Source organism: Phascolarctos cinereus, unplaced genomic scaffold (assembly GCF_003287225.1).
Source record: "Phascolarctos cinereus isolate Bilbo 61053 unplaced genomic scaffold, phaCin_HiC Scaffold_4;HRSCAF=312, whole genome shotgun sequence".
In the NCBI taxonomy this organism is placed as follows: Eukaryota; Metazoa; Chordata; class Mammalia; order Diprotodontia; family Phascolarctidae; genus Phascolarctos; species Phascolarctos cinereus.
This window is the reverse complement of record NW_027555847.1, coordinates 508,937,544-508,959,901: the sequence shown is the minus strand read 5'-3', so window position 1 is coordinate 508,959,901 and position 22,358 is coordinate 508,937,544. Positions and strand designations below refer to the sequence as shown.

Genomic DNA, 22,358 nt, shown 5'->3' with positions numbered 1-22,358 from the left:
TTCGCCTATTAGAAGATAAAGGTGTCTTTTTTTCCTTACCTGCATTTTTATCCCTAGGAAATAGCAGTGTCTTGTCTAACAAATAGTAAGCCTGGCCCAATTAGCCCTTTCTATGAGGCCCTGGCAGTATCAGAAGTATTTTAAAATCCGATCTACAGTTCTTCTTTTTTAATTTAAAAGACATATAGAACTTATGACCCACTTTACATAGGATGTTATGGGAATGCTAGATATGGAAACTGTAGGTGTGCCTTTGGTAGGCCAGGGACTAAGCAAACTCATAGCCTAGAACAGAGATTCTTAACCTGTTTTGTGTCATGGACTCCCCCTTTGACAATCAGATGAATGTTTTGGATTAACCCCTTCTGAAAATAATATTTTTTTCTTCTGTTGTTTTATTTTTATTTTCTATTTTTAAAAACTTAAATACCTAGACAAAAAAGAGAATATTTCCATGTACAACATAAAAAGGATTCACTATGAAACTGTGAGTTTACATTTCACACTGTTTACTTTATAAATATATATATATAAGTACTACACATCATTTTCAAAGCAACTCTGCTTTTTATGCTTCCTTCTAAATTTTCTTTTATTGTCTGCTGTGTACTTTTTATACTTTTTTCTTTCCCTTTCCACCCTACCCTAGAGAAGGCTATCATTAGACATGAACATGTATATATGTAGAAGCATATTATACATACTTCTGTTTATCAATTATTTCTCTAGAGGCAGATAGCATCTTCCTTCATAGGTGTTTTGTAGTTGATTTGAATATTTATAATATTCAAAATTACTTATTCTATCAAAGTGGTTTTTAAAACAATATTGAAGCGGGGGGGGAAGTAGGTAGCACAGTGGAGAGCACTGGCTCTAGAGTCAGGAGGACCCGAGTTCAACTTCAGCCTCAGACACATAACATTCCCTAGCTGTGTGACTCTGGGCAAGTCACTTAACCCCAAATGCTTCACAAAACAAAACAAAAAACCAATATCACTCTTACAATATGCAACATTCTCTTGATTCTGCACATTTTCCTCTTCATTGTTTCATAAGTCTTTCCATGTTTTTCTAAAATCATTGAACTCATCATTTCTTATAGCAAAGTAGTATTCGATCACGATTATATACCACAATTTGTTTAGCCATTCCCCAAGTGATGGGCATCCCTACAATTTCCAGTTCTTTGCCACTACAAAAAGAGCTGCTATAAGTATTTTAGAACATGTAGGCTCTTTTCCTTTTTCCCTAATCATCTTGGGAAACAGACCTAACAGTAGCATTGCTGGGTCAAAGGGTATAGAGAGTTTAGTAACTCTTTGGAATAATTCCAGAGAATAATATTTTTAAATGCATAAAACACATAGGATTACAAACAAAATCAATTATATTGAAATATCATTCCAAAACAACTTTATTCACATACTTCAGATTAAGAACCCCTGGCTCAGAAGCCCACAACTCTGGTCATTTACTATAATCTTCCCAACGGAAGGGCTGAGCTGGCCTTCCTCCAAAATGTTCCAAGATTTCCATAGGAAGAGGGAATAGAGCAGAAAGTAGAGTGTCAGGAGATCTAGGCTCTGGTTTTAACTACCATCAACTAGCTTTCTGACCCTGAGCAATTGATTCACTTAGGTTCAATTTCTTCACCTGTAAAATGAGATGGTTAGGCCACTTAGATTCTAAAGTTCCTTTCGGCTCTAAAATGACATGGTTTTTGTTTCTTTGGAAGAAACAGTAAAATCACAAGTTTAGAGCACTTGCCTTTATCCTTTTTCAAGAAACCATGATTAAAATCAACCCTAGCATGACATCCTAAACTGTTTAGTAGCCTCTCATAATACTTGGGATTTTTTTTTTATCCTTGAGACAAGTATAATTTCCTGATATAGCATCAGACCTTTGCTGTGCCAGTAAACTCTCACTCTTGTCTCTCACACTGAATTTAGCAGCAGCTCCAGGGTAGCAGAAATGTCATGGGGCCTGGAAGTAAGGAGATGGGGCATAGTCACAGTTTTGCCACTGACAGACTATATGGTCAGCAGCAACTAAGTGGTACAATGGATAGAGCACCAGCTCTGGAGTCAGGAGGACCTCAGTTCAAATCCAGCTTCAAACACTAGCTGTGTGACTCTGGGCAAGTCATTTAACACCATTGCCTCCCTCCTAACCCCCCCCCAAAAAAATTATACAGTCTTAGGCAGCAGCTAGGTAGTGTAGTACATGGAATCAGGAATATTTGAGCTCAAATCTGGCCTCACACTGGCTGTGTGAACCTGGACAAGCCATTTAACTTGCCTGCCTCAGTTTCCTCATCTGTAAATTCAGGATGATAATATAGCACCTATCTATACTGTTGTTGTGAGATTAAAGTTAGATAAAATACTTTGTAATGCCTGGCACACAGTAGGCATTTAATAAATGCTTGTTTCTTTCCTTTACCTTTCTTGAAAATAAAGGAGTTGGATTGATTTCTGAGGTCCTTTTCAGCTGTAATAGACAGGCAGCTGGGTGTGGTGAATAGAGCTGACACTTGGAAGACCTCAGTTCAAGCCTTAACTCTGACCCACACAGGATATGAGACACTAGGCAAGTCAGTGCTCTATCACAGCTAAGTCTATGTAATGATATAGAGAAGGTATAAACTTACACCAGAAGAGTTTCCTTACCTGAGAGTTTTCCTATTCTAATGAAATTCCAGGACCAGACTCTATCCTTCCAGCTATAAAATTCTATAATTCTGTTTTTTTGGGGACCAGAAAATGTCTGGAATTTTAACTGGACTAAATCATAGACGTCAATAATATTCCATTTGTTGCCCCAAATTTAAATACATGTGTGTTTGTGTATACACATACATATATATCCTAATAAAGGAAACAGTAGGGTAAATAATTAACAGGGTAATTAAAATACAACAGTATTCCCATACAGCCCTGAATCCTAAGTAAAAAACAATTAAATTCAACAAACATTTATTAAGGGCATACTACATCCAGGATACCATGCTTGGCTCTGGATAACTATTTATTTCATTTGGCCTTAACCAACAGGAAGGATGAATATTCGATGTATTCATTTTCTTTTTTTCTTTACTTACATGGATATCCTGTTTTCCCAAGCTTATGGGTTTGGCTTTGTATTGTGTAAAAGCCTTCCTGTCTGATCTCCCCTGCTTTCCCCCATCTGCCTGATGTAACATCATACTGCTGCTTTTACAAAAGTGATGCCCTCTTCCCAATAGCTCATTAGTTTACAGGCACTTTGTCAGTGAGCATTTTTACTTTGTTTGTCACATGGTGTGATATTACTGAGGAGGCATTACCGCCCCTCTCCCTTTTCAGTTAGTCACCAGCTGTCAGGCTGGGTGGGATGATTTCATTCTTGATCGTTTCATCTACTCCAGGCTTTGAGATCACTTCTGTCAGGTGATAACCAATTCTCCTGAAATAATAAAGTCATAAAGTGAACACAGCTTTTAACCCTCAGATGTCTTCCTATGCCTTGCTCGGGCAGACAGGGGAAAAAGAGAAAGGCAGGTGTGCCAAAAGCTAAGGAGAGAGAATAAAGATTGAATGCCAATTACATCAAGAAAAGGACATGCATACCTATCTCTAGGTAAAGCAAAATAGAAAGAACTGAGGGTAAAAATCATACCAACAAACAGTGTGAGGGAAGCTAAGGCTGGTGGATTGCTTTAGTTCTGAGCTACAGTACAGCTAAAACCAACTGGGTATCTTGCCCAAGTTTAGCATCATTATGTTGAGCCCTTGGGAATGTGGGGTGCCAGGCAAATCAGCCCAGGTTGAAAAGAAAATAGGTCAAAGCTTCAATACAAAACCAAGGAGGGAAGGAGATGGGAGGAAGGGAAGGAAGGATGAGTGAGGGAAAGGAGGAGGGAGGGAAGGAAGGAGGGAGAGTAGGAACAAAGGAGGGAAGGAGGGACTCAGGGTTAGAGTGTAGGGTTAGTTACATCAAAGGCTGAACTGTCTCCAGACATTTTCCCTGGCAAGTGGGAGGGACAGGCTGGCCTGGGTTTGGGGCAGGGCCCAGTAGGAAGCACTTAGGGACAGAGGTAGAATGTAAAGTTAGTTATGTATCAGGCAGTTCTTCAGAGAATAGGAAAGTATTTCCACCTACATCCTGCCAAGCCAGTATCCTTCCACCTCTTACCTCTGGTTTTCTTCATTTTGAGTTCCTGATTCTTTTCTTCCAGGACAGCTCTTCTCTTACCTGTTGCTGAACACCTACCCCATGCACAGACAAAAGCAGCCCTGGTGTGCAAAGATTGTAACCAGTTAACTAGGAACTGTGGCATCTTGTAAAAGGTGAAACAGACCAATGAGCAATCCCTCTTCATTTCCATTATATTACCCAGAGTGAATCCTCCTCTTCATCAGATCTATTAATGCAAACCAAGATAGTCTACCTAAATCTGCAGTACTAGCATTGGCCCATCTCAGTATCCCTGATCTATCCCTCCCCTTTAGCAAGTATTTATTAAGAACTATTCAACAAGGCACCATGCCAGACAAAGAGGACAGAAAGATTAAAAAAAAAGTCTTGGTCCTCAGGGAACTCACATTCTAATAAGAGGGCTATAGTCCCACACATGGTAAATCTGATACAAGATAAGGGTGTGATGGAGTCAAAGGAGAGGGAGTAGATAGGAAACTTTCCTGAAAGATGTAGTACCTGAGCTGAGCGTTGAAAGAAAATTATTTTAACAGGTATAAATATAGATTGGTTCTACACTAACATTTTACTGGTGTTACTATATGGCAGCAAAATGGAAATATCACTGCCTCTGAAATATTAAAGATGACTGTCACACATAGAGAGGAGTAGAGAGATAAAGGACAGGCATATAACCAGACACATAACTGACAAGGAACTCTGAAGATGAACAAGCGTAAAGGATGTCATCAAGGAATTTATGACAAGATTGGTGATGTTACAAGAGAGCAATGAGAGGTGGAGAGCCTGAGTGCTCTACTGTATCCTTGTAATGTCTAGAAGAAAGTGAAGAAGGCTTCTAACACACTGGGTGAAGCCCTGCTGGTGAATATTTAGGAAAAAAATAGACAAATGTTGAACAGGGTGGGCAGGCCTAGATGGTTACAATTGACATTACTGAAGGGAACTCTCAAACTGATGAGTTCACAGATTCATTTCAATATGTGGGATGAGGAGGGCCTGCATTGTAGGATTGGGGAAGAATGAGAGAGTCCTGAAGCAGCAGATGGCATTCAAAGTTCCAAACCAGAACGGTTTGGCTGGAACATAGGATAAGGTTGAAAGGAGACTAACCATGAAATAAGGTTGGAAAGGTAGGCTGGAGCCAGATTGTTGAAGGTTTCAAATGAAGGACTAAGGAGCTTCTATTTTATCCAACTGGGAATTACTGAAGATTTTTGAATGAGAGAATAACAACATCCGACCTGTGCATTAGTAACTTACAGAAGGATAAATTCAGTTTTAGGTATGTTAGATGCCAAAGGGACAGTTGTGTGGAAATGGCCAGCAGGCAGCTGGCCGGGCGTCTGAAATTCAGGAAGGTTAGAAATTGATGAATTAGGTATCATCTGCACAGAGGTAGTCATGAAATGCATGGGAGATCATTATGGGGAAAGAATGTAAAGAGGGCCCAGGGCAGAACTTTGTAGAACACCTACACTTAGGGTACTACAGATGAGGTTAAGCAGGTAGGGTCTGATTGAGGAACTAGGAAAGAACAGTATTAAGAAATGCCTAGAGACAAAGAAGAGGGAACCAGTTCAACATTGTCAAATGCAGAAAGGTTAAAAAAAAAACTGAGAAAGATATCATTACTGATCAAGCAACTGGTGGATAAGGTACAATAAGGTAGGAAGACTGGAAGAGACAAAAAAAAGAAAATGGAAAAGATGTAGGGCAAAAGCTTGAGGGGATAGAAAGGTGAAGAAAAGTGTAGCTTTTTGTTTTGATTTTTTTTAAGATAGGGAAGATTCAGTGTTTGTGGAAAGAGGGTAGGAGTCAACAGACTGGGGGAGCTAGGAGAGCCTGAAAAAGAGAGAAGGGGATTCTCCATCGGGGAAGGCTTCCAAAGAAGGCAGGAAATGCAATCAAGGGCACCAATGACCTTGGCAAGACGTGCCACTTCATCTTTTGAGGGTGAAACAAAAGAGAAAAGGATGGGTGAAGTTTATACCTTCTGAAATAAAGGAGATTATTAGAGAGCCCTCTACAGATTATATGAATCTTTTCAATGAAGAGAGGAAAACAGTCATTTACTGGAGGAGGGAGTTATAGGCTAGCAGAGATAGGAAAAGATTTATAATAGCCTCTATGAGGAGCTCTCCAATAGGGAAAAAAAGATTGCAGTTCAGTTGTAAGAGCCTAGTTGAGGTTTGTAAGAGACTTAATCCATAAAGTTTCCTGACTTCTTCTAGCACCATGTAGGCACAGAAAAGGTAAATGGTGGGGATGAACTAGGCTAACAGGTATATAAATAGTGAAAAGACAAAGGGGTAAGAGAATCAAAGGTGAAAAGCAAGGCCAGAATAGGGATAATGGATTGGAAGACCTGTGGAGGATTAAGGAATAAGACAGTAGTTGCAGTAAGGACAAAAATCAGGTTTTGGTGTAGTGAGTGAGACAATGAGAAAGGTAGAATAAGAGACTGTGATCAATGAGGGGAGGGTGAGATTTCAGAGTTTCAGATGTTAGAGGTGGAACAGTTTCAGGTGATGGTGGGGGTATAAGATGCGACCGTCCCCTATGAGTACATGAGATAGAATGGAGATAGGATCATGGGAGTTGAGGAAGTCGATGAACTGGAAGGAAATTGTGTTTAGAATCATCATAAATGTGAATAATGAAGTCACCAAGTTTTGAGGACTTCCAACTCATTAAGTATGGAAAACCTGAAGACTATCCAGACCGCATTTGGGGAAATACAATGCTGAAAAAATACCTTGGGACAGCTAAGTGGCAGTAGATAGAGCTCCGGACCTGGAGTCAGGAGGACCTGAGTTCAATTCAGGCCTCAGACACATAACACTTACTAGCTGTGTGATCCTGGGCAAATCACTTAACCCTGATTGCCTCATCAAAAAGCCAAAAACTGATAAATAAACAAATGAAATTTTAAAAAATACCTTGATACACTCCAAGTAGTACAACTGATTCAATAGGTAGAATTTTTTCTGCCTCATAGATTATAGCATTTTTAAAGCTAGAAAGGGATTCCCCTTAAAGTGATGTATAGGGATAGGGGCTAGACCTGAGATTTCATTGGCAGAGGCAACATCCAGCTGAGGAAACTTCCTCTACCTTTCTCTTACTCTTTTTTTTTGTAAATCTTTTTAATTTTAAACTAAAATACAAAATGAGAAGAGAAAAAAATAAAACATTGCCGTGTACACAGCAGACCACTAGAGGATTCAATATAAAACAATAAGTTTTCATTTCAAGAAAACCTATATAATAAACACTACACATAGTATTCAAAGCTTCCCAGCTTTTCTTTGCTTCCTTGTTGGTTTTCTTTTGTTCTCTACTATGTACTTTATTTTTCCCCCTCCCCCCTCCCACCACCCTAAAGAAGCAATTTTGTGAGACAGATGCAATCGGGACTTCTTCCCGTATTTAGAGATTGTGACTGGCCCACAGACGTGGTGTCAGAAGAAAAGCTTTAAGCCACTCTATCCAGAGCACCTCTTTTCACGGTTGTCTTTTGAAAACAGTTTAGAAAGCAATTAGCCTTAAATAGAAATATCTCTTTCTAACACTGTTTGACCTGTTGCTAAGCACTATTATTCCTCTTTAAAAATACTCCAACTCAACATTAAACACGCCTAGACTTTATCCCAGGACCAGGGCCATCTAAAGTGACCTGCCCACAAACACCACTTTATCTTCTTTAAATAAACAGAAATAAAGGTCTGAATAAGATGTATGTTTAGCAGACAGTCTGTCTGAACTTCTTTTCCTAGACTTCTCGTTTGAAATATGCTAGATGGAGAAAGCGCAGCACCACAAACAAATCAATAAAGCCTAACTTTTGTGAGAAAAGGGTTAACTTCGGAGGATTACCAATCCAGCTCGTCTATTAGCATCTGAATGTGCTTACCCCCACAAGCCCAAGGGCTCGGTAAAAGTCGGGGGGAGGGAGAGGTTTCCCTGCTTTCCTCAGGCTGCCTTTAAATCCTACCTAAGCATTCCTTAGGTCAGACCAGCTGGAAGGCAAATATGCAAATCAGCCAGGGCCCCAAGAAACAAAGCTGCAAAAATCTTGATGCGAGATAAAAATGGAAAAAGCCAGGTCCAGCGCTGGCAGGGATTCCGTCCTTCTGGAGCCACCAGGTAGAATCCACTCTTCCAACACGGGTATATGCAGGTGCAGCTGATTCTCTTCTCGTCCGGTAAAAACTGTTAAGTTTAAAAAAAAAAAACAACAACCCAGCAACCCTGGCCCAAACTTCTTCCTGGGTTTAGAACATCCTTTCTTCCATAGCTCCACTTCCCCTCCCCCACACACCCATTCCCCGCCCCCATCCAAGAAGACTGACTTACCTTCCTTCCTGCAGTGGAGAAAGGTGGAAACACTTTGAAGCACATCATTAGTACTCCCATGGTGGCCACTAGGGGTCTCTAGAGAGCAGGGTTGCAGGGAATAATCTTCTATTTCATTGTGTGTTGTAAAGCCCTCCTTTCATAACACAAGAAAACACACACACACACACACACACACACACACACGTCATATTATAGCTACGAGTTGCCATGCTGCTTGTTGCCATGCTCCTGGCTGGGCTAGGGAGGAGGGAAAAGGTAAGATGCAGAGTTCTTTGGCTTGGTAGGTTTCAGGCTCCGTTTGGAAAGCAGCAGCTGCTATACACAGCCGCAGATTTGTTTGGTTTTAGGTTCTCGGTGAAGTGGGAGCATCTTGCATCATTTCCAGTAATGAAGTGCCTGGGGCTTTTATTTATTTATTTAAATGGCTGGTTCTCTGATCCTCCCCTCCTGGGATTTGCATAATAGCTTTACCTCAGGAAGCCGGGGTTTTGTAGCAACTTGGGTGTCTCTTTAAAAAGAGTTAAAGCAAGCAACTCTCCAGTTGTAGCATGTGAAACAAACTTTTACGTCTTTAGATCCTCTTGAGAACAATGTTATGTTTGATTAGCAAGGGGAGAGTTCTCCCTCCGGTTCTTTCCTGGCCTGGTATCAGCTGAATAGATCTCCCAAGTCAGACATGCCCAGGCACGGGGGCATTCGTCTGGCATTAGGAAGCGTCTAGAATACTGGTTGCTAGCAGCAGGCGACTGTTAAGAACACAGGATTTGCTTCATTCTCCTCCATTTCCCTGGTCTCCCTCTTTTTTCCCCCCTCACCGCCTCGACCCCCACGGCGGGACATTAAGAAATAAAAGTACCTTTGCTGGGAGCTCCTGGATTCAGAAGGAGAGAAGGTCCAAGAAGGACCCTCTTAGAATGCATTCTCACTGCGGAAGGGCCATAGCCATAGCCCCCTTCCCTCAACTAAGCCCAAAAAGAAGATCTTAGAAAATGTTCTGTTAACCTGGACAGCTAGCTTTTCTACCTTCAAGCTTTCCTGACCAAGGTCCACCTTTGTACCTGAGTCCTTTTCCATTTATTCTGTATATCTTATACACTTATTTTCATATTATCATCCACATTAGAATGGGATCCCCTCGAGGACAAGGTCTCTGGTTTTGTTTTTCTTTTCTCAGTGCTTAGCACTAATAAGCCATAAGCCACGTGGCCCAAAGTGTGTGAGGAGAGTAATGTGTAAGAAGACCAGCAAGATAGGAAAGGATCAGATTTTAAATGGCTTTAAATGGCCAACAGAACAGATTATTTTAGTCTAGAGGCAATGATGCGGTTTAGGGGTTCAGGGGTCCTGGGACCCCAAAATCACACGGGTCCTGTCCAAAAGAATTCGACCCAAGCCTTCTTTCAGCCAAAGACAATGTTTATTAGAACATCCATCATATTGGGCAGACTCTTAAGGACTCTAAATCTTAGTAAGAAGTGGCTAGATTATAAGAACCTAAGCATCTTACTGCAGATGAGCTGGACCTTATATACAGAAAGACTGTGGGAGGGATCTAGGAGTGGCCAAGTAGTCTATGAGGTACTAGAATTCCAGGGAAATGGAGCCTAGATGGGACCAAGGGTGGGAAGTGGCCTGGGACAATAGGGAGGCAAGACCATTGGAGGGGAGATTGGGTGTAGCCACAATGAAAGGCCAGTTGATGGGATTATAGGCTCAACAAATGTCAGAGATTTGGCCATGTGGGAAAGTCCAGGGTTTTTCCTTTCTGGGGTCCAGATCCTAACCCCATCAGCAATAGGTAGCCACTGGAGCTTAAATGAGTAGGGCGGTCATATGGGCAGACCTGCCTTTTAAAATCTCTGGCCCCTGTGTAGAAGATGCCGTACATAAGGCAGGGAGAGAGTTGAGGCAGAGACCACTGAAGCAATAGTCCAAGTGAGAGGACATGATGGTTGTGAGAGTAGACAGAAGGGGGTGTAGATAAGCAATATTATGAAGGCAGAAACAACAAGGTTTAGCAACAATTTAGATATCTAGAATAAGTGAGAGTGAAGGGTCAAGGATGATACCAAGATTGGGAACCTACATGTTTGGAAGACTGGTGGTGCCTTCAATAGTAATAGGAAACATCAGAAGAAGAATGGATATGAGGGGAAAGATAATGAGTTGTATTTTGGACATGTTAAATTTGAAATACTTACAGGACCTCTAGTCCATTAGGCAGTTGGTGATTGGGATGAGGCAGCTAAGCAACTCAGTGGATAGAGTGCTGGGCCTGGAGTCAGGAAGAACTGAGTTCAAATCCTACCTCAGACCCTAGCTATATGACACTGGACAAATCATTTAACCTCCATTTACCCTAATCTGATGGAGAAGGAAATGGCAAACCACTACCATTATCTTTGCCAAGAAAATCTCATGGACAGTATGGTCCATGTCCACAGGGTCACAAAGAAGTGGACATTGATGGGAATGGGATCTGAACCCCTAAAAGGAAAAGACTGTGTCTTTGGGATCTGGACCCCCCAAAAAATCCCTGGACTTGTCCCAAATCTCTGGCGTTTGCCCAAGACTGTAACCCACTCAACTGGCCTTTCTTTGTGGCTGCAACCAGTCTCCCAGTTCTGTTCTGTTACCTCCCAATTGCTCCTAGCCACTTCCTACCCCTAATCCTATCTAGGCTCCATTCTCCCTTGGCCACATGGTCCAGGTCCCTGGTGTTCTGTTCACCCTAGCTTACTGGCCACTCCCATCCAGATCCTCTTTAGACCACTCCTCCAGTCACCCCAGACTACTTGGCCATTCCATGTATCCCTTCCACAGTCTTTCTGTATATAAGGTCCATCTTGTCTCCTTTAAGGTGCTCAGATTCTTATAACCTAGCCAATGGCTCAGTAATGTTCAGGTTCCTTAAGAGTCTGGCCAATATGATGGATGTTCTAATAAACCTTGTCTTTGGCTGAAGGAAGGCTTGGGTCAAATTCATTTCGGCAGGACCTGCGTGTTGTGATTTTGAGGTCCCAGCACCTCTAAACCTCAACAGACATGACTGAACAGCAACAATGTGGGACTAGAGCTCAGGAGATAAACTAGGCTGCAGATAGAGCTACGTATGTCTATATTGATATATATCAATATCTATGTGTTGATATCTACATATAGTATCTGTAAGTATAGATATCTGTACATATTATCAACATACTTACATACATATACGTTTATGTGCAACACTTATCTAGAATTCTTCCTAGAGGTGACAATTGAACTTAGAAGGACTGATTAGATACAAAAGTGAGAAGGTATAGGGAGTAAAAAGAGAAGGGCCCAGAACAGAGCCTTAGGGAACACCCTAAGCAAAGGAGCCTGAGAAGGAACAATCAAGAAATAAGAGGAGAATCAAGAGAGAGCAATGTCAGAAAAATCCCGAGAGAAGAGAATATCCAAGGAGGAAAAACGTTGTGAAAGGCATCAGTGCTGCAGAGGTCCAGGGTTGACGATTGAGAAACAGCCATTAGACTTGCCAATGGAAGATCTCTGGTAACTTTGGAGAGAGAAGTTTCAGTTGACTGATGATGAGGTTGGAAGCCAGACTAGAAACAAATTAAAGAAGAAGAAATGGAGGCACTGATTGTTGGCAGCGTTTTCAGAGTTTAGCTGAGAAGGGAAGGAGGAAAGATGTACGAAGATAGATGGAAGATTTTTTCTTAAGGCTAGGGGACACTTCATTAAGCATGTTAGTAACGAACAGGAAAGGAACCAGGAGACAGAGAGAGACTGAAAGTAAGAAATTGAGCCTATACTAGAAAAGATGAAGGGAAGGGATCAAGGGTTCACATAGATGAGTTGATGTTGTAGAGGAGAAAGGCTATTTTTCCCAAAGGTGGAGATAATGAGGGGGTCATGTCAGAGGGATAGGAAACGAAATGAGCTCTCCACGAATGGCCATTATTTTCAGCTGAGGCCTACAGCTGAGAGGGTGGGGAAGGCAATGGTGTAAGAAGCTTGAGGAGAAAGGAGGTTTGGAGTAGTTGCTGTGTGAGAATTGTCTGCTACAGTGAGGGACCAGTTAAGATCAGATAACAAATTTGTAGTGGACATTGTCAGTATAGTCTTGTTACTGATTCAGCCTGTTAAGCAGCACATAAATAAATGGTGGGAATAATCCAGGGTTGGGTCTGACAAAGGGTGATCTTTGATAAAACAAGGAGGTAAGGGATTGAGAATAGGGGATGGCTAGTAGACTTGAACTAGTTCACAAAGTGATCAAAATTGGGAAGGATAGAGAGTGTAGCCAGAGTAATGGGGATAGCTTGAGAAAGTACTGAGAGATAGAGGGATTGGAGGTCACAATAAGGTCAGGGAATAGAGTTAGGGGTAGGAAGACTTAGGTAAAGATGGTATGATAAAAGATTATCTGATGATATGAGGGAATTTCGGTGTCCTTGAACATGGAAATAGAACACTTGTGAGTTTGGGCAAAATGTGACCATCGCTATGTGTATCTGAAGTCCAGTGGAGGAAAGGTCATGGGAATGAAGAAGTAGGAAGGAAATTGGGATATTTTCTGCCATACTCTTTTCCAGTTTTCCCAGCAGTTTTTGTCAAAGAGTGAGTTCTTATCCCAAAAGCTGGGGTCTTTGGGTTTATCAAATAATAGATTACTATAGTCCTTGACTATTGTGTCTTTAATACTTAACCTATTCCACTGATCTACCACTCCTATTTCTTAGCCAGTACCAAACAGTTTTGATGATTGCTACTTTATAATACAATTTAAGAACTGGAATGGCTAGGCCACCTTCCCCTGCATTTCTTTTCATTAGTTCCCTTGATATTCTGGACCTTTTGTTCTTCCAAATGAATCTCGTTACTATTTTTCTAACTCTATAAAATAATTTTTTGGTAGTTCGATTGGTAAGGCACTGAATAAGTAAATTAGCTTAGCTAGAATCGACATTTTTATTATATTAGCTCGGCCTACCCATGAGCAATTGATGTTTTTCCAGTTATTTAGATCTGATTTTATTTGTGTGAAAAGTGGTGTTTTGTAATTGTGTTCATAGAGTTCCTGGGTGAAATTGGGATATTTTAAGGCATATAATTATAAATGTTGAAGTGCCTAAGGCAACAACTGGGGATCAAAGCTAGGTGGGGTCAGATGGGACAGTTACTTAAACATCTATTAAGCACCTATTTTCAAAACACTGCATCTTAGCCTTGAGAATAAGACAAAAGCAAAATAGTCCCTGCCCTCTAGAAGCTTAGATTGTACTAGCAAACACAATATGTACCTATGTAAATAAAAACTAAATATTTCCAAAGTAATACATAATAAATTCAAGAAGGAGGGACTCCTCAAAGCACCAGCCTAAGTAAAGCTACACTTGCTCAAACATATTTTGCAGCAAAAAAAAAAAAAGATCATTGTTGGGTTTTCAAAAGGCTTGCCTATAGACTAAGCAAAGAAAAGGACAGGAGCAAAAGATGTCAAAAGACCAAGTAATTAAGTTAACCAATTAGAGGCTGTCAACAAACTTCAGAACAGTATTTGCCCAGTAAAACCTGATATAGCATCCACCTCAGATAAACTGAAGTTAATTACATTTACATTACATCTCTTTTTCCCTCGAGGGAAAAGACCTAATTGAACTCATAGGACTTGGTGACCATTGTTTTTGTGAATCCCTATGCAACATTCAGATAGTAAATAGCCACCCATCATTCTATTTTATAGTCAAGGAAACCACTCTGAATCACAGGGCAATGGACCAGCAGAACAGTCAAAAAGGAACCATTTACTTAGGTTCATATTTATAGGATGTTTCCTTTGAACAGCCTCAGGAAGTATTTTAAACACGGAAACTCAGGTCACATTCAATGATATATGGTAGTTGCCTTAGGATGATATATTTCAAAGCTATAGTTCATGGGTAGTATTGAGGCCAGCAACAAAGAGACTTGGACATAGATTGTGCATTAGACAAACGTCATTAGAAAGTTCGTGAGGGGCAGCTAGGTGACAGCAGTGGATAGAGCACCAGCCCTGAAGTCAGGAAGACATGAGTTAAAATTTGGCCTCAGACTAAACAAACACTTGACATTTACTAGCTGTGTGACTCTGGGCAAGTCACTTAACCCCAATTGCCCCTCTGCCCCAAAAAAGTGCATGGTATGGGGCAGCTAGGTGGGCACAGTGGATAGAGTGCTGGTCTGGGGTCAGGAAAACTCATTTTCCTGAGTTCAAATTTGACCTCAGATACTTATTAGCTGTGTGATCCTGGGCAAGTCATTTAACCCTTCTTTATCTCAGTTCCTCATCTGTAAAATGAGCTGGAGAAGAAAATGACAAACCACTCCAGCATCTTTGCCAAGAAAACCCCAAATGGGGTCACAAAGAGTCAGACACAATGGAAAAAAGATTGAAAAGCAAAATGGTAAAAGTTGAGTGCTGGCTGGCAAGAATATGGGCTTGGGAAGCGAATTGTTGTTTTTGATCTTTGATTTTTTTCCAAAATCTAGTTCGTGTTATCTTATTATAAGCTCAAAACAAATAGGATATAGTTCTTTCATGACTGTTTGATGTAGTTAAGATTGTATGGAGAGTTTTGTTTGGGATTTTTTTAAACTTCCATTGTTTTCCCTTGACCTCATAGTCAGCTGGTATCTGATGAGCCTGAGGGAGAAGGGAAAAGAAAGTTCACCATGGATCTGGGTGTCTGGTCCTTAGCTCTTTAGGGGCATAGAAACTTGGTGTTAACAAATTTCCCAGGGGTTATCAAGTTCTGGGGAATTGAATCACAACAACCAAACTCTTATGATTGATTTGTAAGATAGAATTTTATTTTATTAATTTACCATGTGTATATGTCAGATATATCTTCTAGTGTGTTTGTATATATTGTATAAGTTTGTGTGTTCATGAGGTATACCTAGTATATTTCAGTTGTTTTTTCAGTCGTGTCTGACTCTTCATGGCCCCATTTGGGATTTTCTTGGCAAAGATATTGGAGTAGTTTGCCATTTCATTTCTTCAGCTCATTTTACAGATGAGGAAACAGAAGCAAACAGGGTGAAGTGACTTGCCCAGGGTCACATAGCTAGTAAGTGTCTGAGGCCAGATTTGAACTCAGGAAGATGAGTCTTCCAGATTCCAGGCCCAATAGTATATCTACCTCACCACTTAGCTGCCCATACCTAGTATATACAGATGTATCTCAGTAGGCCATTATACTCAGAAAAGCAAAATATGGATCACCAATCCTTACTTGATGAACAAAGGATCAGAAAAAAGAAACTAGATCTTACAAAAAAAAAAGGATATTAACATCAAGATAATCTTGACCTAGTGGATTTGTAGTCTGAAGACTTGGATTCAAGTCCTGATTCTTCCCATTACTAGTTGTTTGACTTTGAGCTATTATTTAACCTTTTGGGGCCCAAAGTTTTCAGCAGCAAAGGATTGGGTTCAAATCCCACCCTTGATGCTCATTACTTTGGGTAACTCATAACCATGCTGGGTCTCAGTTTCTTCCTCTGTAAAATGAGCGTGTTAGAATAGCTATTCTCTGAGGTCCCCTTCAGATCCCCACCTCCTAGTGTTGTGGAATAAAGTGAGATAATATTTGTACTTTGCTACTTAGATCTATGTGGGCAGCAAGATGACACAGTGGATAGAGTGTTGGCCTAGAGTTGGGAAGACTCATCTTCATTAATTCTAATGTGACCTCACATACTTTCTAGCTATGTGACCCTGGTCAAGTCACTTAACTTGTTCCTCAGTTCCTCATCTATAAAATGAGCTGGAAAAGGAAACAACAAAGCATTCCAGTATCTTTGCCAAGAAAACCCCAAATGTGGTCAAGAAGAATCAGCCACAACTAAAACAACTCAACAACAAAAAAACCTCTAGATTTGTAGACTACTGTAGACAGCTATAAAAGAGGGATGCAAATATGAGCACTAGCCCCAACTTCCTTATATTTCTGAGGTTCAAATGAAATACTGTCTATGAAGCACTTGCAATATAAATGTAAACTATTAATATCTTTTCCCATCATAGAGATAATTTTGTCCATGATGGCATTAGAATCCAGCATCATTTGGATGGTACTGGAGAAACACTAGAGTTTCCATGCTTTTTCAGTATTCTTTATCAGTCACCAAAAACTTCTGCCATACAAACTTACCATGTAACTGGATTACAGCCTACTTTGCCTTAATTACATTAACTTGGTATCTTCCTGGTGAGAATTTAAAGTTGGTACCCTAGGTTACATGATGGGTATTTGGAGACAATTAAAAATGATTTTGTTAGGTCGTTTGATTCCCTGGCTAATTTCACACTTTATTTGTTCATTCTTGTTAGTGTCTACTTGGGAAAGTAGTTGTATTTTCTGATTCTGTCCCCTCTGCTCTATCATTATATTTTATCAGTTAAAAATGTTCAATGTCTTAGTGTGTTTGTTTCATGTGCCTTAACTTCTGATGAATGGTTAGCTGCCAATTCAGAAAGCAAAACCCAAACAGAAATCATACTGTCCTTGTTTTCACTGTCTTCCAGTGTCATCTTGCATTACAACATATAAGAAGACACCACCTCCAGTCCCACCAAGAACTACCACAAAACCTTTCATTTCTATCACAGCCCAGAGCAGCACAGAATCTGCCCAGGATGCCTACATGGATGGACAGGGGCAAAGGGGAGATATTATCAGTCAGTCTGGACTTAGCAACTCCACGGAAAGCTTGGATAGTATGAAGGCTCTGACTGCTGCCATCGAAGCTGCTAATGCCCAGATCCACGGACCAGCCAGTCAGCATATGGGGAGCAATACTGCCACGGTCTCAACCACCACCACTACAGCCACAGTCACTGCAGAAGAAAGAAAGAAAGACCACTTCAAGAAAAACCGATGTCTGTCTATTGGAATACAGGTAACAAATCTGATGTCTGGTTTTCTTTAGATCTCTGTCCATCTCCCCTCCCTAACCAAAGCCTAGCAAATGCTCAGCTCCTGGGAGCTGATAAATGCTTGCCAATCGACTGATTTGATACATTAGCATTTTCTGCTTCCCTGGAGTTGGAGGATTCAGATTCAGAGTTGAAATACTTTGTTTCTAATGTCCCCTCTCCCCCAATTTTTTGACTATTTTTATTTTGTTGCATAAGTGCTCACCTGACCAAATTCTCAAATACTTAGGGTTTTTTTTTTACCCAGTAAATAATTGAATTGTTCCCTAACTTTAATGCATTCCTCAAAATGAAGAGCAAATAAACAAATGTGAGGCCTGGCAGCCAAACAGAGTAAAGTTGTCAGATTGGTCACCCTGGTGAACCTTTCCTAGTTTTACACTCAGCAAAGAAGTCATTTCCTTGGACTCTCAGGGTTGGGCCAGTTGGTGAACTAAAAAGTTTAGCCGCTCACTTAGCAGCTGCAATGGCAAATATGTGAATCACTTCACACACAGGTGGGAGGGATGGAGTCAGGCAAGGCCAGAGCAAAGTAAGCCAGAGAGTTCAAAGCATTCATTTATTTACGGCAAACCCAAGCTCCAAAAAGTCTTGCATCCAACTCCGCTGAATTGTCCCTAATTATTCATGCATAGCATAAAACTGTTAGTCCATTCAGCTGGCCTCATAGTTCAATTAAGTGTTATCTTTTCCTCAAAAGATAAGATCCATCTGATTCCCACTTGTTTTAAGTCAGCTAAGCTTAGTTCCCTCAGCCTGGAAATCTCCTCCCCAATTCCTTCACTTACAAAGGAGGTCAACCTAATCCTTCTCCTTCAGTTTGGGTGTAACCTGTGTCGTCTCGCAGGTGATTTTTGAAGGGGAACAGCCAGAGTTCATGCTTCAAACACTTTAGCCACACCAGACCAGCTTCAGAAACCTGACTGAGGCCAAAACATCAGACGGGAATACATGGCAGAAGCAACTGTTTAGCTCTGTAGAAAGCTCCCCAACCTCACCACCTTTAAAAAAAAAAAGGCAGTTAGGTGGTACAATGAGTAGCATAGTGGACTAAGCATGAAGACCATGAATCTTGCCTCAGCTGGGCACCGTCCGGTCTCCACTTCAGTTTCCTTAGCTGTAAAACGGAGATTAATTTACCTATCTTCCAGTATTATATAGCGAGAGTAAATTTTAGTATCTCAGTAAGACAGTAGGAACAAGTTTGTGAATTTAACATAAGTAATGTGGTGAAAATATGTTATATTACCTTAAGATAGTTCATGAAGAGGCAGCTAGGTGGTACAGTGAATAGAGCTCTGGCCTTGGAGTCAGGAGGACCTGAGTTCAAATCTAGCCTCAGACATTTAACCCTTACTAGCTGTGTGACCCTGGGCAAGTCACTTAACCCCAATTGCCTAAGCCAAAAAAATACATATATATAGTTTCTGAACTTAGCATAACTGATTCCATTTTGTTTTAAAGCTCAATTTTGTAATTCACCTGTTTTGAATAAGTTGTTTTTCTTTAAGTTGTTTTTCAACCCTAGGGTTTGGGAAGGACCGACTGAGATAACACATAAAGTAGGTTTGTTGTTGAGGGGACGTGGAGGAAGTCTTAAACAACTAGCGTGTTAAAAGGATGAGTTTATTAGATTAGTTGCTTGTCACCTTGAAAAGGCCAGGAGAATCTAAACTAAGAGCCTAAGGTGTGAGACTGGAAGGAATAGAGGAAAAAAGAAGAGGTAAACATGGAGTTCTATGAAGAGGGAAGAGCAGGGAGGAAAAAAGAAATTGGTGAGTGAAGACCTAAATGACCCCCTCCCCATCCCAGGATAAGTGCTGTGCTTTGAGCAGTGGGGAAAATATCAGAGTGTGAGGACAAATCCTATTCCTGATTCATCATTTGTGGTACTAAAGTGTTTGCATGTTAATCAGATTAGTCAAGCCCCAGGACAGACTCATTCATATATTTACTTCATTTGTTTTGGCTAAAAAAAACCCACAGGAGCCAATTATTGACCTAGCAGCGTTTTGGGAAACAAAACTTTATTCCATTGGTGAATCATTTTCGGCTACCACTACCCCAAGAGAATTGGTAGTTGAGAAATAGTGTGGAAGGAAGAGAACGTTCTCCAAATGCCTCTCCATAGAGACAATAGCCCTTTCTTTCCCTTTTACCTTCCCTTGTGGAAACGAACACTTCCTCAAGTTCAGTACCAGAGAGGCTTCATCAGTCCATTAAAATCCAACAGCGCTCCTTAAGGTCCAACAATCAGCTACTACTCTTTATGTCTTCTTTCACTACAGACTTTTGAGGCTTCTCTCCCAGTGGATAGAGTGCTGGGCCTGGAGTCTGGAAGATTCCTCTTTGTGAGTTCAAATCTGGCCGGAGACACTTACTGGCTGTGTGACCCTGGCAAGTCCCTTAACTTTGACTCAGTTTCCTCATCTGTAAAATGAGCTGGAGAAGGAAATGGCAAATTTGACTGAAATGTTCAGACCTGTATCTGCTTTTTGCTCTTACCCCCACCTAGAATGCCTCCCCACCTTCCTTTACTGATATTGATATTCCCTTGATGCTTCCTTCAAGGCCCACCTTATGACCTGCTTCCAGGAAGCCATTTCTTTAGCACCTTTACTCTGTACTACAAATTCTGTCACTATTAGATAGTACAAGGTTTCTTCACTTTTTCTGTGTCATGGATCCCTTGGGAGCTCTGGTGAAGCCTATGGACCCCATCTCAGAATAATATTTTTAAATGCACAAAATACAGAAGATTACAAAGGAAACAAATTATATTGAATTGAAGACATAACCCCCAGTCCAGTTCATTGTTCACTAGTTGTTTTTTACAACATCTCCCCAGTTAGAGTAAAATTCCTTGAAGGTAGAAACAAGTGTTTTCTACTTACTTGTGTCTACTACAATGCCTCTAGGAGTGTTGCATACTCAATAATTACATAATGAATTTTGACACTTGGCAGTGTGATGTGGTGGAAAGTCAGATTAAAAGGTCCTGACTCTGGCACTTAACTTCCAATCTCAACTTTGGAAGGTCATTTAAATTATCTAAGCCTTGGTTTCATATATGAAAGTGCTTAGCACAGTGCCTGGCATACAGTAGGAGCTTAAAAAATTCTTGACTAAAAGAAGTAAGTTGGATTTGAGAACCTTCCGGCTCAATATGTCATCCTGAGATCCTGATCTTCAGCATAGCTGATCCTGACCCCTACATAGTATTCCTTAAATCCTCACCCTAAATTTGGATCCAGTTTGCACCCTGGTACAGTGGATGGCCTAGAGTCAAGAAGACCTAAATTCAAATCTTCTCTCAGATACTTGGGCAAGTCACTTAACCTCTGTTTGCCTCAGTTTTCTCATCTGTAAAATGAGAATAATAGACCTACCTTCCAAGGTTGTTATGAGAATTAAATGAGATAAGCATTGTAACGTGCTTAGCATAATGCCTGACACGTAGAAAGTGCTATGGATAAATGTTAACTACTATCATAATTTTTAAAATTTAGAATTGATATTAGGATCAAGCATTTAAAGGGGGGGTACAAGGGGCATTAGAAGGCATCTAGGCCAATATCTCATTTTACAGAAGAGGAAACTGAAGTCCAGAGAGATTAAATGACTTGTCCAAAGTCATACAGGTAGTAAAAATGCCAAAGGCAGGATTGGAACCAAGATCTTAACTCCAAATCTTGTACTCTTTCTATCATACTGTGGGTTTTATATCTCTTCTCACCTTAATTAATACCCAGTTTCTCTTTTATCTTTATCTCAAACACTTACCAACTTCTGCTGGTGAATCACTTTGCATAAAAGATTAATGTGTCAGAAATCAGTTCTTTATTGCAGTTACATTCGCTCCAGCCTGATAAGATTACTCACAAACCACATATGATTTGGTGAGTGAGAATATCTTTTGCCAAGGAAGACATTCTATTTTATAAATGTTAGGATGCTTGAATTTGCAATTAAAACTCTGTAACCTACTCTTAAATGATCTCTGACAGTTTCCCATTGTCCGTAATAATCAATTTTTAAATGCTGTTATGAATCAAATTCATGAGTGTTTCTAAGTTATCAAATATTCCCAGAAGTAAAGGAGGACATGTGTCATACTCATTCTAAGTATAGTTTACTGTTCTCTCCTAAACATCAGCAGAAATAGGTAATACATCTGTGTCTGTGGGTGTGTATAGGCTAATCAGTGTTAGCTTACTGCTGGGACATGCAGGTTGGGATCCTGAAGTCCCCTTAGGTCCCGAGTCTTACTAGAGCTGCTTAGACTATAATTGTACAAGTAGATTATAAATATCAGGTTTCACCATGCTGGGTCCTTAGCTCTGTTTCATGAGTTGCTGTGGTTAAAAGCAATTCAGAATTTAATGGCCAATCTTTAGAGCCTCAGTGAATTTAGCCAGGCTGGTTCTCAGACACACACCCAACCCATCATGAGGCTCATATTCCAAACTTTTCCATCTAAATAGGATCTATGCTGTGCTAGCACAACTTTTGAGAATCCCTAGTCACCTCCATTCCACAATCAGGTGTCAGAATAGGATTTTAGTGGGAATATGTACAAAGTATACTCTTAGTAATGCCTAGTGCATTAAACATATTTCAAATAAGAATTATTATTACTCCTTTTTACAGGAAATAGATGTGGAATACTTAGGAATAACGAGACATGGATTTGTTCACATGTGTCTTTGAGTATAAAGACACAGGTAATTTCCTGTAGAAAGTGGTGATTTTTAGTAAATAATAATAATAATAGTGTTGATAATGGTAATAATAATAGCTAACTAGCATGTGTATCATGCTTTAA

The 22,358-nt window shown here is 40.4% G+C and overlaps 1 protein-coding gene and 1 long non-coding RNA gene across 10 annotated transcripts in view; one reads left to right on the top strand and one right to left on the bottom strand.

Annotated features, from left to right (window-relative positions):
• The window catches only part of DLGAP1 (DLG associated protein 1), a 1,123,488-nt gene that overhangs the window by 1,015,185 nt on the left and 85,945 nt on the right, over positions 1-22,358 (top strand). For 7 of the 9 annotated variants that reach the window (XM_078153489.1, XM_078153488.1, XM_078153490.1 and 4 more), the window contains one exon: positions 17,123-17,496. In XM_078153489.1, coding sequence (XP_078009615.1) covers positions 17,123-17,496 — 374 coding nt within the window. The remainder of the gene's footprint in view (positions 1-17,122; positions 17,497-22,358) is intronic. The other 2 variants (XM_078153491.1, XM_020970670.2) reach the window with 1 other exon arrangement.
• LOC110197069 (uncharacterized) lies at positions 1,397-9,058 on the bottom strand. Its single transcript, XR_013486241.1, has 2 exons — positions 8,560-9,058; positions 1,397-8,415 (listed from the first exon to the last, which is right to left on the bottom strand). It is a non-coding gene; the product is annotated as an uncharacterized LOC110197069 (long non-coding RNA).